Source organism: Sinocyclocheilus grahami, unplaced genomic scaffold (genome assembly GCF_001515645.1).
Source record: "Sinocyclocheilus grahami isolate Dianchi unplaced genomic scaffold, SAMN03320097.WGS_v1.1 scaffold110.1, whole genome shotgun sequence".
NCBI lineage: Eukaryota > Metazoa > Chordata > Actinopteri > Cypriniformes > Cyprinidae > Sinocyclocheilus > Sinocyclocheilus grahami.
In genome coordinates this window covers 2,312,935-2,335,693 of record NW_015505289.1, presented here as the reverse complement: position 1 = coordinate 2,335,693, position 22,759 = coordinate 2,312,935, and the positions used below count along the sequence as shown (strand labels likewise).

General features: G+C 36.9%; 1 protein-coding gene and 1 long non-coding RNA gene across 3 annotated transcripts; one reads left to right on the top strand and one right to left on the bottom strand.

Moving 5' to 3' along the window:
* The first annotated feature begins 55 nt into the window (after positions 1 to 55).
* Positions 56 to 7,305, top strand: LOC107588974 (uncharacterized). Its single transcript, XR_001609634.1, has 3 exons — positions 56 to 135; positions 6,060 to 6,110; positions 7,123 to 7,305. It is a non-coding gene; the product is annotated as an uncharacterized lncRNA (long non-coding RNA).
* LOC107588973 (hyaluronan and proteoglycan link protein 1-like) lies at positions 1,282 to 15,574 on the bottom strand. Of its 2 annotated transcripts, none has more exons than XM_016277265.1 (5): positions 15,500 to 15,574; positions 6,279 to 6,425; positions 4,494 to 4,856; positions 3,325 to 3,627; positions 1,282 to 3,132 (listed from the first exon to the last, which is right to left on the bottom strand). In XM_016277265.1, the coding sequence occupies exons 2-5, from the start codon at positions 6,382 to 6,384 to the stop codon at positions 2,843 to 2,845; spliced, it is 1,062 nt and encodes a 353-aa protein (XP_016132751.1). In that variant the 5' UTR covers positions 6,385 to 6,425; positions 15,500 to 15,574; the 3' UTR covers positions 1,282 to 2,842. The 2 variants fall into 2 exon arrangements, with proteins under 2 accessions (XP_016132751.1, XP_016132750.1); XM_016277264.1 differs by lacking the exon at positions 15,500 to 15,574 and adding an exon at positions 6,969 to 7,044.
* Between the last annotated feature and the right edge of the window lie 7,185 nt (positions 15,575 to 22,759).

Genomic DNA, 22,759 nt, shown 5'->3' with positions numbered 1-22,759 from the left:
TCTTGACCAAAAGAGGGCGATGTAACGGAAACGGAGATTTCCGCGCCATCATGAAGATGACATGTGATCGTAATGAACAGACACTTGCACTGTTTTGACGACTTTCTAGTCGACAAACTCGCTAACGTTAACAAGGTAAGGACGTGGGTGTTTAAAGCTGAACACTGTTCAGTGTTCATTTTGAGATTAACTCTGTCAAGCTTCTGGTGTGTTTTCTGAGAGTCTTTGGCAAGCAAAAGTTTATTTTTCCCTGAACTGAAACACTTAAAATACACAACGACTTTGGCCATCTTTAGTTAAAGACCCATGAAATTGTAGTTTTGTGGCATTCGAACACGTCTGTTAGCTTTTAGGCCAACTTTCTGTATGAGCTAGTCAGTGTATTTATAAAACCGACCAAACTTGTAGCTGCTCCATTTCCTCTGAGAAAACAGTCAAAAATTGGTGACTCTTATTGATTATTTTTGCAGGTTAGGAGTGTTTACACATTTTTGTCCAATAAAATGGTCATTAGAAATATGCCTACAACTAATACCAGAGTATCCTTGGAAAAAGCTGTCTGTTAGATTTGAGAAAAATCATAACGCTTAATATGGCAGCTATATGCATGGAAGTCCCGCCTTTTAGTTAAAAGGTCTAATTGGCTGTTTATTTACAGTAAACACACGGTTGAATAAGCTGGACAAGCTTTTCTGTTAAGGGGTTGCAGCGATGTTTGTGATACCATCATTGTCAGATTTTGCTGGTTTGAAAGATATGATTAAAATATAACAATTTTAACCGTTTTTTAGATATGCAACCTTTAGCCTGCTATATGCATACTCTTGGGCTTTTTATTCTGAGGACATTTTTATAAAGCCAGTCAGTCGCCTGATTTCTATTTTCCTTGCAATTTCTTTATTTTGGCAGAGTGTGTGTGTAATGTGACCGACTGTTAAAACTATAGACCTCTGTTATTTTTATATAATTTCTCGGTGTGCTTTTCTAAAAACAACCAAAACAAATATGTATTTGACTGATTGTTTATTTTTTGGGTCAAGGGTTTTTCCACATCGATACAGTCAAATTATCCCTTTAATTATACTTTATGTACACAAAACAAGGGTGAAAAATGTTAACATTGCCTATAAAGACATGTCTAAACATTCAATTGAAGTTTTGTAAACAAGGCACATGTACAGTTGCCACAGTCAAAACAAAATGAATAATGAAATTAATGTGAATACTGTATTTTGAAACATCACTGATATTTAGACCTTTGCGTATTTTCCTTTTTTTCCAGTTTTTGGTGGAGCTGGTCATTTAATGTAGTGGCTAAAACTCATGACCTTGAGTTCTAAACTGCCTGTGTTGACCCTAATGGTAATGATAACAAGAATAAACCATCAAGTTGTTTTTGTCTTAGCTTGGCAGTCTGTTTTAATGGTTTGTTTCTGAATGCCATGGCTTTGACATGTTTTTCTGAAGGTCTACTGCTTCACAGACAAATAACGACTGAATGCCGCATGCTAACTATGCACTTTTTTTTGTTGTGCCATTATTTTTTGTCATCTTTGAGTACACCTTTTCCTGCAAGGTCTTTTTTTTTTTCAACAATAGAAAATTAAGTTCATTGTGCTGTTTTTGTTTTACTAAGTAACACAACGTGATCATTAGCACTGTTGTCTTTTTAACCACCTCTGTCTTGCTATTTGTAAACAGTAACATGCATAGACTAAAACTACTCATCACATGTGCTGGAAACTGGGCTGTGTGCTTTCTTTCACACAACTTCCTCTAGTAAACTAATTTTTATTAACATTTTTGTATTAACATTTGGCAACATTGCCACGGGCTATGTTTGAGGATAGGTTTTCTGTGGTTTAATGAATTGATCAGAAGTACTAAATAAGAAGTTCTAGAAAACAAACCAAGATTTACTTGATGTAAACAATGGTTTTGTTATAATGTCTGTGGTATGAACCACAGATTTCTTCATCGTCCTGAACACAAAGAAAGTTTGACAGTGATGAGGTCAGTACAGTGGAGCTCTGAATTTCTTACATTGCGTCTTAGGGGAGACATTGTATAAACGCATAGGCTAGTTTCAAGAAAAAGATAATTAACATACATTTATAACCACTCTACTTGTATATTTCAATAGTTTAAAAAAAATCACAGAACAATGCGACTTATGACTCAACATGGTTTGGTCCACACGTAAAACTAAATTTAAAAAGGTATGTTTTTAGAAAATAATACAATATAGCACCCTGTAAGGATGGCAAAAGAAAAAGTTGTTCATTGTGCCATGGCTGTACTGTATGGTGTTTAGCACTTTCGTTGAATTTGTTTTCCTATTAACAGAAAATATATTTTTCACATGCTATTTATATGGGATATGATGTTCTTGAATGATAAACTAAGTGCCCAAAGGTATCAGTTCAAAGTATGTAAGCTTTGCTGTCATTCTGTTCTAGAACATCCCTCAAGCTACTGCATGCTAAATGGAAGAGCACAGAGTGAATTTCTTCTGCAGTCTCACCAAATATCTCTTCCTTCAGCACTGCTGTACTGTATAAGATCATTCAGACCTGGAACCAGTAGCTATAATTTCTGCGGCACCCAATGAATACTATTCCTGTCCTGTTGCCGTCTTGTAGCGAAGTCCTGATTTTGAGGGAAGAGGGTGCCTGAGGTGCCTAATTCTACAGAATCTTTGCTTCAAACAAACACCAATCACTTATTTTATATTTAAATCCTTCTGTATTACAGTATCTAGAGACTTTGTCACAGTTTTAATGCACTCGAACTAACTCCTTACATTATTACGCTTAGTTCTTGAGTTATACATTTGGTATACTCAGTTGTCGCTCTTGTAGCAGTAGACGCCGTAGAGTTTGTGCTTCTTGTCTGGAAATCCAGAGAAGCGGACGGCAGCCTCCGTGGGACTGCAGCGTCTGCGTGGTCTTGAGATTGGGTAGCGTACGCTGCCGTCCGCTAGCCAGCCTGCATCACAGCGGTCATAGCCCAGCAGCTTCCATGCTGCGTACATCTGCCCGACTTTGGCGATCTGAGCGCCGTCCTTTTGACATGCCCGCACTGCCTCATCATACGTAAGTTTGAAAGGGTGTATCAAATAATAGAAACGTCCTGGAGAAGAGAAAAGGGAAAGGCCTTTACTCTCAAATAATATGCAGTAAGGATATTAAACAAGGAGATTCTTTGCATGGCTGAACTCAATTAGTTTTTTCCTTTCATAAATTATGTATCATCAATTGCTCCACTTTTTGGAGAAGCTAGCCTATTTCAAATGCCTTTCATCAAACAGTGGGGAGGACAAACCTTTGTGGTTAGAGGAGAAACAGAAGACATCATATCTTTCCTTTTGCTTGTCACGCATCCCATAATTCCGAACACCAGGAATGGTGTTTTTGCCTCCACATTGCTCTCTGGGTTTGGTGATGGGGTATTGCACCGATCCATCATTGAGCCACCCTGCATGGCACCAATCCAACCCGTCTCTCCATGCATCGTACAGCTGGTCGAAAGATGCCACAATGGCATCCTGGTCTCTGCAAGCTTTCTCGGCATCAGCGAAGTTCAGGTTGTAACGACCCAGTCGAGGAAAATATGGGAACACAATGCCTGTAGGACCCCGAAGAGCCAAAAAAAAGGTATAAAAATGGCATTTTTGCATAATAGAAATCCTTAAAATGGTCTCTGATTAGAAAATAATCTGGCGATTAATGAAATTCCAAATTAATTTCTCCAATGCTTCATCTAAAGTGAATTAAAATTTTGATTTATTGCATGCAACTAAAATGATGCCAAGAATGCTCTGACAGCAAGGACCAAATAAATGTCCCATTATTTGGCCATGATAGCTTTTATGTCAGGATCTTACTGAAGGTCTAGAATTATAAGTTGTTCTACTCTGCATTATAAGACTATTGAATAGTGTTTACATTGCACACAGTGTGAAGAGAGTCAGTACAATGCTGTCTCACAGATAATTGCCTTGAGGAACAGCCAAGGATGCATAAACGGTGTATAGAGTTATGTGTAATATTCCGGAAAAAACAACCCAGTCTTACAATGGTAGTGTGTTGCTGTAGCAATGTTTTTTCATCCATGTGGCCATTTTGTAGAGTTTCTTAAAAACTTGAAGTTATCATGTTTGAAGGAAGCAGAATATGTACACAAAATATTAATATAACCAAATGACAACTGTCAAAGACATGGTTTTAGTAAAGATTATTGTTGGGTGCTGGCCTACATGGTAGACGTGCCTAGTCATGTTGTTCACCAGCACAACTTATCTGATTAAACAGTTTGACCCATGAAATCTTGCAAGTCAATAGTTTTAAAACATGGTAGTGTCACTACCACACCAGCATCTACATTTTCATAATCAAAATTAAAACAGCCTGTGAGACATTGTGGTGGCGCATGGCTAAATGTTGCTAGAGGGACCAGGAAAGATATTTTAGCAACATAAATCTATGCTTTACCTTCCAGGTCAAGGGATACAACTGCTGTATCATCCTCCAAGCCATCGATGACTTCACACTTGTATTTCCCATAATCCTCCAGAGTGATGTCAGTGATAACTAATGAGGCATCATTCGCACTGGCAGCCTGCAGGTGTACACGGCCGTAGAATCGACCATAGCTCTTTTTGTGGAAGCCCATGGCTACAAACACATCAATTTCCTTCAGATAGTCTGAAGTCAGTTTAGTCCATTTAATCCTCATCTTGGGATTTGGGGGAGATGAGGGATCCCGGTTGAACTTGCATTGCAGTGTGGCATTGCCTCCACATTGAGAGATTACTTTGGGTTGTGCTGTGTCAACTGAGAGTCTGGGGCCATTTTCTAAGTCAGAGAAAGAGATTTTCAGTCAAAGAAGTAAACAAAATAATAATGTAGATTGAGTTAATAGCCTTTGATCTGTTTTTTTTGTTGTTGTTTTTTTTTGTCCCAAGGCCTGTTGCATTGGTTAGTGTTCAATAACTTCAGGTGTGTCACAAAGATGATAGCTTGAATTTATCCTTGTCTATTGCTACAGGCTGTTGTGGTTATGCAAACGCATAAATCATAATGTTTGTTAGATTTCAGAGAAGTGGAAACTCCCCTACATGTTTATGACAGAAACTTAAGAGTGACTGTGTATGCTCTTCCAATGAAGGCAGTGCCCCCATCACAGGGTGAGCACCCCCTGCTGGCCTCACTAGCACCTCTTCCAGCAGCAACCTAGTTTTCCCAGGAGGACTCCCATCCAGGTACTGACCAGGCTCAACATTGCTTAGCTTCAGTGGGTGACCAGGCAAAGCTGCTGGTTGAATTAAATGTTAGAGGAATTTGTATGTCTAAATAAAACTCTCCCATACTCTTCCTCATTACCAGGCTGAAGGATGATGAAATCTCAAAGTCAAATAACCTGAGTTAAGACCTGGGTTTGTCAAGTTCTCAACAACACCCTGTTGAATCCGTTGAAAAACGGAAAGTTATCCAATCAACCAAGACACGCTGCAGCTAAACTCCAGTTAAATTCAATTTATGCTACAGGAATGCTTATTTGTCAAAACTTTGTCAAAACCAAAATTGAATACAGGCACTGGCACAGTGTCCAAACCAGGTGTGATGCAAAAAGTTTCCATCTTTAAAAATGTGCAAGAATGCATGGGATTCTCCGATTTTTTTAACCAATGTGATTTCACTGGGGGCTACTTGGCGTGACCCCAAAAAATAAATAAGTGATTGAATCCAAGCTACCAAGTCTTGTGTATTTGATGTGACTGATTGGGTCAAAACAGATTAGCATTGCAGAGGTAGTTGTTATCACTTGTCATTGTATCATTCCTGGCCAGGGCACAGCGTGTTGTTTTTATACTAATTAATACTTACTATATAGATGTTCACACAAACTAAAAACTTGTTTATTTTGCAGATATGGTCGGGGAGGCTGATATACTACTATAATCAGATATCAGCATGAAAAAATACTGAACCCCAATAGCTTATCAAATATTTAACACTTGTAGTAAGTAATTCCAGCCACTTTGCATTCTGTGACAGGAGCCAGAGGGTTTCGAATCACCTAAGCCAACACCCAGTGAGATAATTACGGTAAGTGTCCCTGTTAAGAAATGCTGGAGGGGGAAGCACCATTTAGGGGATGGGCAGTACAACCCCCTCTCTATCTCTCTGTGTCTCGCTTTCTCCTGATCCTCGTCACCCTCTTTCTAAAATTTCCTCTCATAAACAATCACAAACACATCTTTTCCCATCTCTTACCTGAGATGTATATAGTCCTGTAGTGTTCCAGGTCACTGTATGCCTCTTCAAAGCTGTCAGCTCGGCTCTTGGAAAGGACCAAGAGGAAGAAAAGAAGGAAGGTCATCTTGATTTATTGCACCGGTGGGGGGGGTAGGGGGTACTTCACTACATGAGAGAACACAAAAATAAGGGACAGTCATACAACATGCATTTAACAAAACCATTTATCTACTGTACATCCAATCCAGGAAGGAGACATTCTTTAGAGTTATATTATTAGGCTTTACTAAAACAATCTCAAGTTGTTTTCTGTGGAGTTTGTGAGCGAGTTCAGTTTTGTGTGACTTGCACCAGATCCCCTGCACGTTTCCATCTGCAGTAACTCCCCTGTGCAGTACTGTCACGCAGACATCAGCGCACACTGTGTCCTTTTCCCCACATCTCCCAGAAAGACACTCATGCAAGGTATATAAATAAATGACTAAGACTGTTAAACTTTTTACGCATGCATAAATCCCAATTAACACCAGTGCAATCCGAACGCCATTGCTGCAGGACTTCCTTTACCCTTCACCTTAAGAGGCACTGAAGTGAGAGAAAAGTGCAGTCGAGATGCTCACTATGGCACAAACTAGCACAAAACTTTGCTGGCACACTTCTAAAGCACAGATTGCCTCCCTACAGACTCGGAGCTCAGAAAAGACTTACCATCTTACAGAGCGTGTGCTCCCGGCCACTAGCGCATGTGAGGACAGCTACGCAAAAGATCAGGATTAGAAAGTGTGTAGAGTCTTCTCTCCCTCTCTCTCTCTCTCTCTCTGCAGTCACTGATTGATTCGTTTTTTTTCTTCATTCACTTCAGAGTGCTGACGCACTGAGGTAGTTCCTCTCTACTGCAGTCAGCAGAACTGCTCTGCAGAGTAGCCAACCCCCCCAGACCCAGCCTGCAAACAGTCATTACGCATACCAGGAAGCCACCGCTGATAACAGTGAGGACTCGCAGATGCAGTGCCCTCACCTGTGACAGATAAGTTACCACAGTACAGTGAGCTTGCTCAACTGTGACAAGGTAAAATCATATCCTGCAGGAGAAGGATAACAAGTCCTCTGTTGCGAAATGGACAAAATACAATCCAAAAGATCTCCAGTAATTGTAGGATGCTGCATTGGTCTCGATCAGGATTAGAAAGTGTGTAGAGTCTTCTCTCCCTCTCTCTCTCTCTCTCTCTCTGCAGTCACTGATTGATTCGTTTTTTCTTCATTCACTTCAGAGTGCTGACGCACTGAGGTAGTTCCTCTCTACTGCAGTCAGCAGAACTGCTCTGCAGAGTAGCCAACCCCCCCAGACCCAGCCTGCAAACAGTCATTACGCATACCAGGAAGCCACCACTGATAACAGTGAGGACTCACAGATGCAATGCCCTCTCCTGTGACAGATAAGTTACCACAGTACAGTGAGCTTGCTCAACTGTGACAAGGTAAAATCATATCCTGCAGGAGAAGGATAACAAGTCCTCTGTTGCGAAATGGACAAAATACAATCCAAAAGATCTCCAGTAATTGTAGGATGCTGCATTGGTCTGCTATGCTAAATTGTTACAGCTGAAAGAATTTGTTCCCACCCAAATTACCCTATGGCCTTTTTAAGTGTAACGACTCTCAAACATGCTCTGTTTTGCAGGCTGACGGTTAACCAAACACAGACCGTTAACTCTTAGCCACACTAAATGTGCTGTTGACGGAGAACACTGTTACCAATCACATTCCTTTGTGACACTCCATTGTGTACAGTGAGGTCAAGCGCAGGGAAAACAAGCCATGCCTTTAGTTTTCAAATGTGGGTAAACGTCCTAAACGCATAGACTGCAGTTGATCAGAAAACGGCAATGGTTTAGAAACAGTGCCAGACCACTAGCTAATTCAAAAAAAGCATCACACGAATCTTAGTCTTGCACAACTTGAGAACTTATCTTCTGGGAAGAGGCACCAACTCTGTAACTGGGGTGAAAAGTCTCCGATTGTTGACATCTCTTGCTGCCAGGAAATGGTTACAACTTTGTTGAATTTGCTCAAAGACAATCCAGTATAAACAGTGACTCAATACTTGTTCTTAACCTTGTACTCCTCTTGTTTTTGGACATTTAAGCTAGGTTGCTGTTACCGCCTTAACATTAATTCTAATCTTTGTGATAAACATCAAATGAAGCTGCCAATGCTTAACAATGCAAATTTTTGAGTAGTCATGCTCAAGGTCTTTAAGCAGTATAATAGTTGCTTGACCAGGTCACTTGCAGACACTTGGTGCAGTGGAATATGAGTGGATAAGCATGGCATAATTTGCGAAGAAGCATCACACGAATCTTAGTCTTGCACAACTTGAGAACTTATCTTCTGGGAAGAGGCACCAACTCTGTAACTGGGGTGAAAAGTCTCCGATTGTTGACATCTCTTGCTGCCAGGAAATGGTTACAACTTTGATTGTTGAATTTGCTCAAAGACAATCCAGTATAAACAGTGACTCAATACTTGTTCTTAACCTTGTACTCCTCTTGTTTTTGGACATTTAAGCTAGGTTGCTGTTACCGCCTTAACATTAATTCTAATCTTTGTGATAAACATCAAATGAAGCTGCCAATGCTTAACAATGCAAATTTTTGAGTAGTCATGCTCAAGGTCTTTAAGCAGTATAATAGTTGCTTGACCAGGTCACTTGCAGACACTTGGTGCAGTGGAATATGAGTGGATAAGCATGGCATAATTTGCGAAGAAAATAAATTACTTGTCAACGATTTGAAGTCTGGGACAGGTCCTGATTAAACATGCTTGTTTAACTCAAGCACAGATTTTCCCAGCAGTTCTGCAGACTTTCCAATCCTCATTTGGAAATCCCTTTTGCAAGACCCAAACCTTTTGTTTGTTATACCTTTTTTTACTGAATGATGTAAAGTGTTTAGTTAACTGGGCTTTTTAGTAAGTATCTATTAGTGTCATTTTAAAGTGATGTTTGATAGCAGTGGCTCTGAAATTAACTTCCCTGATGTAAATAGTACTTTTTAATGCACTGGGTTTAGCTCATAAATGACCAATTTCAAAGATATGAAAACATTAGTGTTTTTGAATTGAACTAAATATTTACATTCTTCCCTTAAAACTTTTGTTAGAAGCCTTTTGCTAGAAGATAAAAGATATCGCTAGACACACTGAAGGTCTGGAGACTATACACACAACTTCACAATATACACATTGGAAATGGAGTCGACATAGCTTGGGGGTTCATTTTATTATGTCACTTCCCAACAACTCCTACTGGTTCCTGAGCAGCTGTGAAGCTCGGGGAGATTATGGATCCATTTTGGTCAGAACCTCATTTCCCTTTGACCCCATTACCTAATGTACCAAAACATAATCCCTTAAGTGGTTGATTTGAGTAGACATTGCCGATACTATAGGCTATTCCTTTCCTTGTTTGGCAGTAGATCTCCAGACGTGATAGCGGTTGTGTATCTCTCTCTCGTTCATTCATTTACCAAGTGCCAAACAAATATATAGATTCCAGTGATCTTGCATTACGCTAGTCAACTTGATTTCTACAAATGTGTTCTTTCAGAAACCTTTGCCAAGTATAATGCCATTTGGTCGTCATAAAAATAAATGCATTTATATAATTGATGGACCAATATATAGGCCTATCAGCCAGACGGATTAATCTGTCAATATTTGGCCCTTTTAATTAAGATCTGACCTATACTTAAAGAACAGAGATGTCCGTTAGAGATTCTGATAACACCTGATAGCAGTATCAGAGAGTATGCTCCAATTTCAATGTGAGATGAATGTATGCACCGGTTAGATGAGGATTTGTCTGTAATGTGCTTGTTAAATGGGTTAATTATTCTTGTCAGGAAATGCAGACATAATTGAACGGCTTAAGGTGGTAAACCTACTGAGTCCACAGTAGACCTGTGCAGATGGCAGTGGTGATTTTCAGGTGAATGCAAAAACAGTTCAACACAAATAGATGCAGTGTAAACCTGTGATTTCAATGACTCATGTTTAAAGCTTACATTTGATTCTACAAAGCACACAGTAACCCTTAATCTACATAACATCAGTAAGAGGACTGTTTCCATCCTTCAAACGATTCACTGTTTTTGAAGGCCACGGCTTCTCTCTTCACTAGACATTAGACCGATGACAGTGTATGAATGGGATCCTAAAGCCTCTCATTTACAGTGAAATCAGACTTATTTCCACTTTCTGTCATTCACACAGGTCCTGCTAAAAAAAAAAGTCCTGTTTAAGTTACTGAGGGGACAGTTTTACTCAATTTAAATTTAGTCCTGAGGAAGCAGTTTGAACTTTACCTCTTAAATCCTGAATTAGCATTGCAAATGTTTGTGGATGAAAATCTTATTGAAATCACTACTATATCCTACAGTCAGTTGTTATAGGATACATGTAGTTATAGTAAGATATCTGTCTTAGAGCCATAATGAATTTGGATTTTGTATGTTTTTAGAGATATAAATTTTGGCAGTAATTTCAAAATATTTATACAATTATTCAGACCTTGCCATTCTTAAATAACTCTTATCTAAAGCATGTTAAATGTAATTTAAATTTCGAATATGTAATGAAATACTGTGTAGATTTGATGTTTTCAGACAACAATTTACAATTGTTAATTCTGCTACAACTTGTGCTTTTAATTTTCCAGACAAATTAACTATAAGTATTTCTAAAGAGTGCCGAAAGACCTACTGACACTTCTGGAGATGTAGTGCTCTAACATGCCTAAGACTGGCCCCATTGACGGGGTAATTTGATGGGCCATTATGCAGTCTTTGGCATCCACAGCACCACTCCCAAAACCTTAAAGAGCCATGTCACAACATCTCAAATCTTTCCATGTGTTTTCTCTAGGGGTCAGGCGTGTGTTCGACCTCCACTCAAGCACTTAGTAAAGTGAGTTCATTTCATGGACTCTGTTCTTAAGTCAAATCCATTTGTTACAGGTGCCATATGCTGCATATTTGTCTTAAAGTTTATTACTACACATAGACATGGTTTGTAGCATTTTATTTTTTTTACATTCTGTGAATCAGACAAATAATGGACCTGAAAACAAAAAAATCATTCATTATTTATTCACCTTCATGTTGTTACAAACTTGCATGAGTGGAATTTGAATGCCATGATGGTATGTGAGATTATATTATATGTATTATGTTCTGGGTTATAGAGTGGGGTTAAATAGAGTTCCTAGAGCTCTATGAAAACATTCTAATGTTTCACTTTTTTGAGAAAAAATATGCAAAGGTCAGAAAACAGTTCAGCCATTCATAATGAACAAGGAGATGCTCTGTTCTGAATAATACAGAGTCTTTCTGAGTTCCAACTATTTTGTGATTTGTGGCAAATGACTGAGAAAGGTTTTCTTTTTTTCTTTTTTTTAAAGAAAACTGAATAATTTGTAATCCAGTTTCACATGTTCTCTTCTGTGCATTGTCAGGTGAACATACTAATTGTAAGGTCATCTTTAAAGATGCACTAAGCATTTTTTCCCCACTGATACACCAGTGGTCTTGGACGTTATACTGACACCTACTGGTGATGATGCAGTTTCACGCAAACTATTTTGGTTACTAATGCCATTTTAGATCCTATTTACAAGTGTAGTTAGCTGGTCATGTGATCTTGACATGGCAGCCAATTAAACAACTGGTCTAAGCCACTGATATGATTGCAGTCCTCATCTTGTGTGAGTGTACATCATTGGGGGCCAAACAACGAAGGTAATTTTTTAAAAATTACTATATCAATTTCTGCTACATTTGTGAACCTAGTTTTTCAAGCCTGTTCTACAGCATTCATTGATGTCTTCCCACAATTTGTGTGCCACACTGGTCAGAAATTTGTTGTGGCTTTTTTCATATATAAAACTGTTTGCTTGCACCTATACAACAATGGATTTGATGGCAGGGACACAAAACAGAATGATTATCCTAAAATTTGTAAGTCTGCTATACTGTGGCCCCTTGGGTTTCGCTTAAGTATTTCTGCCTGCAGCTATATTTTTAAATATTTTTGGCAAGTTATAAATGCAATATTTTAAGTGGAAAAACTTACTGCATCTTTAAAGTTGCATTAGCTTCATTCACATGTCATTAATTTAATGGCGGGGGAGAACGCCAGATGTGTAAATATAACCTTTTCATTCAACTTGTACATGCTCCTTACTGTTCTCTAAGTATGTTCCATGTTAATTTAAGACAATGTACCTCCTATTCATAGACTCCAGCATGAGGATGGGCTCTGTGCTCAGTGAATAAAGAGCCTTGGTGTGTTAACAGCAGTGCTCATACCGGCTCAAAAGGTGGACTCGGAAGGCGTGGCTGATGGACAGCAGATGGACTTTTTGATCAGGCAGCAGGTAGAATTCTTGACAGATGGATACTTAGAAGGCAAAAAACTGGGTTACTCTTGGTATATCTTATATTTGAACGCTTAATATTCTGTACTACAAGTAAAGTATTAGTTTGAGAGAATATTTCTTGTAGCGGCACATGGGGCGGGTTCATGCTGGTCCTCCCGCCCGGCATCTCATTAGAGTACTGTGGGATTTGACGTCACCCTCGCACCACCTTAGCACACACAAAGAGTCCTCAGTGCTTATGCATAAACTTCAACTGTCTCTCTACCGCATCTTTAACCTATCCACACACTGCCTCATTACCCGGATACTCTCCCACATCTTAGTGTTAGACCTGCTATCTGCATCTACAAATAGATAAAAGAAAAATTCTGAAAAGAATGGTGAAAATACTGTCTAATTACTCTAAACAACAGACTGCATGTGTTCCTTTTACAGGAAGTGAAGCATATTAAAACTGAAATATGCTATTGAAAGTGTCCTCAACAAAAGTTTGCCTGTACTTGTCTCAGGCCAAATAGCAATTTTATTCAGTCTCAGTGTTTTAGTATGTATTGCAATCCAGTCTCAAAAGGCATGTTATTTTAGAGTGCCTGTTGCCATCTGACCTTTTGAAAGACAACGTACCCTTCACAAGAAATGAAGGTCCCGCTTAAAACTAATAGGCCGGGTTTCACAGACAGGGCTTAGACTAAACCAGGATTAGGCCATAGTTCAATTAGGACATTTAAGTCATTTTTATAAATGTGCCTTAGGTAAAAAAAAACATTACTGATGTGCATCATGAGACAAAAGAAAGATATATTTTAAGATCAGTCAGCGAAACAGATCAGACTTATATTTTAGTCTGGGACTAGGCTTAAGCCTTGTCTGTGAAATCGGGGCTAGAGTTTTATATAGTAGCTTGATGCGAGAGCCTTTGTAAGTTTCATCAAAGCATTTATAACATCCAGAAAACAATATATAACAACTTGAGATCCTGATACAATGAAAATGGTTCATCAAAACAGGATGTTCTTTACTAAACTTAAAGTGCAACATAGAACCATTAAAGAACATTTTGATCTGCTGAATTGATCTCTGGACAAAACACAGCGATAGTTTTACTCGAATCTAATTAACAACACTGGTCCAAGCATGGAATGAACAATGTTTAATGAGATAAAACAGACTCTCTGAGTGATGCAACATATTAACCTGGAGGAGACCAGGGGTGAAATGAATTGCATCGCCCCAGGCCACCCGCCTCTACATCACAGCACTGTGGAGAATAAGGATGAAAGGTCACTTGGAAAATCGGCTGGTTTAATGTGTTCTACCAACCATGTGAGGAAAAGGTCAGAGTTCAGCCATGGTCATCACAGACCACTGGACGCATCTTTGTGAAAGCTAGCGACATGACCTTGAGATCAGCAGCCAAGCAGCTGCCAGACAGATCTGATTAACCACTGCTAAATAGCAAACAAGGCAACATGCATTAAGTTAACCAGCTTTTCATAAAGAACCCCAGTGTCTGCTGAAACAATGGTGTTACCAACCATTAAAACAACCATACATATAAAAGTATGTAGTATGACATGAATACAGTAAGTGTGCATTGTTTCAGCTCCAGGTCTGTCTGTTTCCAGCTTAGGTAAAACAGTTGGTCAAGTTTCACCATAGTGGCTCACTGAAGCACAGGTTTTATCTAGCTCCAAACCGATAGATGGCAAATACTGAGTGCTTCATTCATGTGTCAAATAAAGCCATGCATTATTAGTTTATACTTTTACACACTCTTGGTCCCCAATATTTGCTTAACCAGCTGTTCCTTCTCAGCACTTTTGCCTGTATTGAAGTGGACCCTCTGTATGCGCCTGTTTTGCCCTGTAAGAACATTCTGTCATTGCATGGACTCAACAAGCAGGCTTTTCACTCTGCAGAATGTGGGCTACACTTGTTGGTCTCTTTGGAGCCAGGCTGTCTCATAATTCATTGAGAAATAACAAGGGGAAGTTGTTTGTGTTAATGGGAGTATTCATGAATTGGCTCAACTGCTGGTAAACCACTAAACAGCCATATAGATCAAACAAATTGAATTGTGGGAGAGATTGAGACCAAGATGTGGCCAACATGAATGTAATTACAGTTCTTATTAAACCTCGAAAGATTGCCAAATCATAATACTGAAAAACAATATTGTTAATCTGTAAATAATACTGAAAAACAAGTTTACATAGCCTGTTTTTTTTTTTTAAATTGAGAATTGTTGATTTACTTAAAAAAATAATTGGTTTAACAATCATCTGAAGAACACTAAATATTTTCCTTGCAATACTTGATTACACTTTCTTGTCACATGACAAGAAAATGGCTTACTGCATGTTGGTTATTCCACCTTGACACGTTTTTAAATATTAATGTTTAAAACAACATTTCTTTACTGATTATTTTATAAATAATAAAAGCTTATTCCAAAGTACTATACCAATCTTGTAATGTTTTTTTTTTTTCCATTTTAAGTCACTTTGTATAAATTGCATTTGAATGTTTTCTGAGTGTCACATCATCGTTATTTCGAATGTGTATTTCCAAATTCACATATGCTAAAAGTAGCCTATGCAACAGTTTAAGATGCTCATGAATGTAAAAAATATGCAGACGGTCACTAATAACATCTATTATTCTACAGGTGTTTTATTCGTGTCGCAAAACTGACGTGTCTTTCTTAAACACATAGCCTATATTATATTATGATCAATAAACTCGTAAACTGACAGAACAGTCGGTCGAAATTCAGAACGGATGTGTAATGACAGGCTCTTACCTTGTGAAGCAGAGCTCTGCGTCCTGCTGAATGATCTCTGATGGGCTCCAGCATCAGAACTGCTCGCAGAGCTTCACACACGTCACAGGACGAGGCAGACCGCGCGCGCACTGACAGGTGCTGAGAGACGCTGTGCGTCATCATCAACAATGTTACAAAGTTACAGTAACACGGAACAAAAGCAGTGGCGCGATAAGTTGTTTTCTCGATTATATATGATGAATGCAGGTTAATTGGTACATGTTTCTCAATCAACGCAATGGTAAAAAGATTAGCTGAATTTAACTGAAATAATATATACACTCTAAAAAATGCTGGGTTGTTTCAACCCAACTTTGGGTCAAATATGGACTAACCCAACCGTTGGGTTACATTTTTTCATAAAATTTTTAACCCAAAAGTTAGGTTAGTCCATATTTGACCCAAAGTTGGGTTGAAACAACCCAGCATTTTTTAGAGTGTATATATAAATGTTAGAATATTAAATGTTTCTTGTCAAGTAGGACAGAAATCATCACATGCTATTGATGTGATGAGAACAGGTCGATTTCATTATTCATGCTGCTTTATTCAAATATCTTCTTTTATGCCCCACAGAAGACAGAAATGCATAATGAACACAGGTTTGGATGGACATGAGGGTGAGTAAATGATGACAGAATTTTCGTTGCTTTGTAAACTATGACTTTAAATATAAGGTTTGTTTTACTTCTATTATCTGTCATTGTTAAAGGGGTCATATGATGCTTTTTTAAAGATCATTATTTTGTGTATTTGGTGTAACAGAATATGTTGACATGCTTTAATGTTCAAAAAACACATTATTTTTCAAATACTGTACATTATTGTAGGTCCTCTATGCCCCACCTCTCTCAAACGCTTCGTTTTCTACAAAGTCCCTCCTTCCGACAAGCGCAGTCTGCTCTGATTGGCCAGCTGACCCAGTGCATTGTGATTGGCCGAACACCGCAAGCACTCGTCGGCAATGTAACACACCTTACCATAATCGCGAGCTTCATCTTTCAAAATAAATGTGAAGACAGAGCCCGAAAGGGGAACAGAGTCGCGTGACAGACACAGTGATGAAGCTGGTATGTGTGCAGTACACAAGCCACGGTTAAGACAGCTGACTCCACTGTGATCTCTCTCTCTCTCTCTCTCAAATTGCATCATATGACCCCTTTAATATCCTTCCTAAACACATTCTCTATAAGGACAATTGGCTTATGTCTAGATGGTTTCAAAGGTTTTTGAAATCACATAAATGTCCTCTCTGCATGTTACCAGATATGGTCAAAATGAAAAATGATGGCTGAGATGATGTTGAACTTGTTTTGGATAGAATTTGGAAAGCATGCAGATATAATTCCAGCCTAATTTGGTAAAAATCTTAAAATATACTTCATAATATGCCATTGCTTCACTTAGAGAAAGCACTCTTGAATTCCTTCATCGCATAAAGATAAAGTTGCGGATCTATTTTTGGTGATTTCATTCAACACAGTCTCTTGGAGAGTTCTGGCAGCGTTAGGACATTCAATTTTCCAAGACATTTTTAGCTTTAGAAGGAAACTTTCACCCAGCTGGTTTCCACATGACAAAGCATTCTTTCAGTAAATGTTTAAGAGGTAACTACAAAACTAAACATAATCATAGCTCAAGGATTAATGCAGAATAATTCCATTCTGAACATAAAATAAGACAGATTTGTCTTTCATAATTCATAATGTAGTTTAACAGTGATCACCGATCTGATTAACTGATCCAACATAGTCTCAGCTTTAAACTTATGTTTGAAATAATATTACTTTTAGACAGAAGTGTGTTTTCAGACTGTCCTGCTCTTGAATTGCATGTAAAACAATTGTAAAACACATATTGTTTTTCAGTATTGTTATTTTATTAAAATATATATGAAAATGTGTATGAATGCATAAGGGAAAGTGTATATCTAGGATGAGGAAACTGTAAACTGGAAGTGGGCGGTTTTTGGCCAGAATACACTGTGTGGACTATTTCATACCAAAAATCTGGCTCTGCGAGACTAGATCCAACACACTGGTCTTATGTCATCAAGACAAATAATTCTTTGACTACAAGACAAAAAATGACAATCCATAGATGTTTCGGTACTTGCATCACTTCTGTGTTCAAAAGACAAGGTTATTTTGTAGATCCAAATTATAGGGAAATAGTTGTTTTAGGTCAAGGTATGTTGTGTTAATTTTAAAGCTGTGCCCACAGCCAAACTTTGGCACAGGCCTAAGATTAGGGCCATAAACAGGAGAGAATGCAAACGCTGAGCCTGTAAAAGTTCAATCCACAGGGAGATGAACTGACCACTTTTCTGTGGGGTTTATTGACTCTGGCATACAACCAAATACATTATACCTCAATCCACAGTATGCCGTATCCAAAGAAATTCTAGGAAATTATGAAGAGGAGTGTTATATGTATTGGCTGTTTTAGGCAGTTTAGATTATGGTTACTTTGTAATAGCTGAGCATGACAGAAAATACAAACAGAGAACTTGAGTTATTGGTAACAACCATCCAAAATAACATATTAATCGCATAGCAATGGAATAGTTTGGCATTGAGGAGGCAAACAACTCAGAAAAATAGGAAACAACTCAGAAAATTTTCAAATCTAGTTTTATTTTTTATAAAATAACTGCGTAGTTTTTAACTCATTTACACACATTGGTGGATTTGTTAAGTAAACATTTTCTATACTTTTCAGATCTGCCTATCTATATAATTCTCTGTTCAGAGGACCCAATAATTTAAATGGATAGATCAGCCAAAAATGTAATTCTGTCACTATTTACTTACCCTTATGTTGTTTAAAGGGGTCATATGATGCGATTTCAATTTACATCATATGACCCCTTTAAAACTTGTATGACTTTCTTTCTGTGAAACACAAAAGACAACATTTTAAAGAATATCATAGTCCTTCCAATATATTTTAAGTGAAAGATGACAAAATGACGGAAAACAAATGCAATGAAATTGTATAAAAATTGTGTAACATCCCACAGGGTTTGTCTTCTGTCAATCAGTCATTCTTGGCCAAAAAAAAAAAGCTGCAACGTGGACTAGACTGTATGTGACGTGTGATCATTTACCTCAATGGTTCTTATTGAATTTATTTACACATTTTTACATATTTAAGAGACTTACTTATTAAGACTTATTAAATTATAAGATCATCTCAAGCTTACAAAGATGTATGACGGATTCTTAAACTAGCAAATTCCCAACAGTCTGAGAGACATAAAACCTTAAAACTTTAAGCATTTAAAACTACTTCAAACATTTAAACTGTTTCAAACTTCAAGCTGTTACAACTACTTCAAACTTTCAGTCTAGGCTTTCTCAAGCCAGCATTAAATCAAGTTTGTATTTGGATCTTTGCATCACACAAAGCTATTGTATGGGTTCATAAGACTTGAAATGTACACATATAAGTCGCTTGGACTACTTGTCTTTTATGCTTTTTTATACTCTTGTGTTCTTTTTAAGGAATGAATGATTCAGTTCCCATTCAATGGAATTTGCTGAAAAACAGTGACCAGTAAAATTCTTCTGAATTTCCCCTTTTGTGTTCCATACAAAAAAGTTTGGAATGACATGAGGCTGAGTAAATGATGAGAGAATTTAGATTTTTGCCTAAGCTGTCCGTAAGTAAACAGCACAATGCATCTGATAACTTCAAAGCAGATTCTACGGGAGTACATCAACTCTCTGTGTCCACAAAAAAGCGGAAAGACAGAAAAACATTTGGCGTTCCTCTATGCCTGAACCTCACATGTGCTGTTTTTGGAATGCATGCATGAGAGCCGCTGCTATTTACAATCAGTGCACACAAAGACACCTTTCTGCAGCGTTCGTACCGCACAGAAAGAGACGCATTCCGTCGAGTTGAGCATTTTTCTGGGGTTCTCAGATGTACAGTGCGCAGGTTTGCTCTTAGAAAGCCAGTACTGTATGTTGGCTACAAGGTCTGATTCATTTTAGAAAACCGAGCCGCGAGGAATTTCGCCAGCGTAGCTCCCTGAGGTCGGCGGTTAACTTTCTTCCTTGCCTGCTGAAATTGCTGGGGGCAGAGCACAAGGAGTTTAAGAAGCTGTCAGAAATCTTTGTAGGCTCTTGGGTTGAGATGATCTTATCGTTTTGTAAATATCTCAATTATGTTAGTGGTAGAAATGTACAAATTCTGGAAGAAACAGGTAAATCAATAAAACACCTTATCTCACTTAAAGGTCCACTTTGCAGCTTTTGGCCAAGAACCAGTGACTAACAGAAGACAATCCTTGTGAGAAGTTAGTAGACTTGTAGCAGAAAGTTCTCAATCAAAGTGATTAACAGGAAAGACGCGCGACAGCAGTCAGAGTTAAATGTTGTAGTTCCAGGGCACAATGATCATATGTGACCCTGGACCACAAAACCAGTCATAAGGGTCAATTTTTCAAAATTGAGATTTATACACCATCTGAAAGCTGAATAAATTGGCTTTCCATTTATATATGGTTTGTTAGGATAGGACAATATTTGGCCGAGATACAACTATTTGAAAATCTGGAATCTGAGGGTGCAAAAAAAAAATCTAAATATTGAGAAAATCGCCTTTAAAGTTGTCCAAATGAAGCTCTTAGCAATGCATATTACTAATCAAAAATTAAGTTTTAATATATTTACAGTAGGAAATTTACAAAATATCTTCATGGAACATGATCTTTACTTAAAGTCCTAATGATTTTTGGCATAAAAGAAAAATTTATAACTTTGACACATACAATGTATTTTTGGCTATTGCTACAAATATACCCCAGCGACTTAAGACTGCTTTTGTGCTCCAGGGTCACATATAGGAAGTGGCTTTCGGTCAGAGAGAATGAAACACTGTTCTATGCATTTACTGTTGCTTTACTGCATGTCTGCACCAGCACATTTTGCCGCCTTGTACTATAGGACAGCAAACAAGCAAGGAAAAAGTTTCTTCAAACTTAAGCACTGTTTGTGTTACAGACATGAATGAGAGAAAGCGTAAAAATGTAGTTGCGATTATTATTATTATTTACTAGTCAGAAATAAAACGAATATTATTGGAGCATGTTTTACAAGAAAATACTATTTCCGTCTTTCTACTTCAAAATGTCATGCTTAATTCAATGTGTTACTTGTTGTTTCTTTATAATTAACAGTGCAGGAGAACAGTTTTTTTTTTTTTACACCTTTTTCAGTGTAAAATCAGTAATATTGTGAAATATTATTACGGAGTTAAATAAGCATTATTATGATGCTTTGATGTTTGAGTTTGCAGACTTTTTTCAAGCTCTTTACTGTCAATATAACATTGACCAATATGACGTGTCATATTAATTTATTTGAAATATATACTTTTAAAAATATATAGTGAAAGGTGAAAAGGTGTTTTCTCAGGGTGAACTACGAAGAGGAGCTAGTAAATGCACATCTATAGAGACAGTAGCAGACAAACCCTCTGGCTGTAGAGATCTCTGCTGGTTTTATAACTGTTTAGTTGTGGGAATATTTGAGTTTGTGTGCAGAATTTTATCAGCATAATTCTGTCATCTTACAGTGTGAAATAGGGTCACTCTTGTTCAGTACAGTTCCACTGGTAGTGATGTGGCTGTCTGACACTGTTACATGTGGAGCTACACCGAACTTCTGCTGATTTTTCCAGATGTTCATGTTAATTGCTTTTGGTAGTCAGCCGTTTTCCAGCAGACACACCCAGTAATACAGACTACACAAAAACTAACACACGCCCCAAAATCAACATTTGGCCACTGGAAGCCATGAACAGGCTATTTGTCCTGATTTCCGCGCTGAGCTAAGGTTGGCTGAACGCGTGTTAGGAAACATTCCATGGGGGGGGTTCAAGAGCCACGCGACACATGGCCAACATCCACTGCTACGAGAATTTCTGAAGCTATGTACAGGGAAATTGTCTTAAAATCAGAATGAATCACAGTGTTGTCACAGTGGATTTGATTTTGCTGTGTTTTCCCGAAATGTAATTAGAGATGCTTGCTATCAGTGCTACTTTTAGTGTCATTGAGATACCATCCTAGTTGTTTTAGTTGAATTTTAGTAATTTTGTGTTGTTTTAATTTAGTTTTAGTTTATATTAATTTTATTTTTTGTTATTTTAGTAAATCAAGTTAAACTTAATGAAAATGAGAAATGTTGCCTTGGCAACTAGCTGAAATAAATTAAGGTTATTATTTTTTATATATTTTTGGTTTATTTCACAATAATAGTTAATAATAACTGTTTTAGTAAATTCGTTTTTTGTCATTTTTATTATTTTATTTATTTTTTTTAAATATGCATATAGCTTCTATTTTAATTTTGGTTATTTTAGTGCATCAAGTTAAATTAAATGAAAAAGGTAACTAGCTGAAATAAAATAAGTTACATTTTTTATATCTTTCATTTGATTTCATTATAGTTTTAGTAAATGTATATGTTTTTGTCATATCTGATACTTGTTTATTTTGTTAAATATGTTTATATAGTGTTTTTGACACTTTCGTAGTTTTAGTTTTTTTATGCATGTATGCAGTTTCTATTCATTTTCATTTCAGTTTTAGTTATTATATATTATATATAAATATATTATTGGTATATAAAGTTAAATGAAATTAAAAATGTTTCAAGCTTAAATAAAATAAGTTAATTTTTTTATTTAAATTATATTTTAGTTTTAGTAAATTGGTATGTTTTGTCATTTTAATTTGATTTATTATTAAATAAATAATAATAATTTATTATTATTATTTAAAATATATGTCATAGTATTTTTGCCACTTTTTTAATATATGGAAAATGTATATAGTTTTAGATATTTTAGTATAATCTAAATAAAAATTTGAAATGTCTCCTTGGCAACTATATATATATATATATATATATATATATATATATATTTTTTTTTTAGTTTTAGTTTTTAGCTTATTTGGGTTTAGTTAGTTTAGTACTTCAAATTGAAAATGAGAAATGTTGCTGAAATAAAACAAGTTTTTTTTATGAAATAAAATTGTTTAATATATATCAGTTAATGTTTTTATATATTTTTAAAAAATGTAAAATTTTGTTGTGTGTATTTGCCATTTTGATTGTTTGTGTGTGTGTGTGTGTGTGTGTTTATTATATATATATATATATATATATATATATATATATATATATATATATATATATATATATATATATATATATATATATA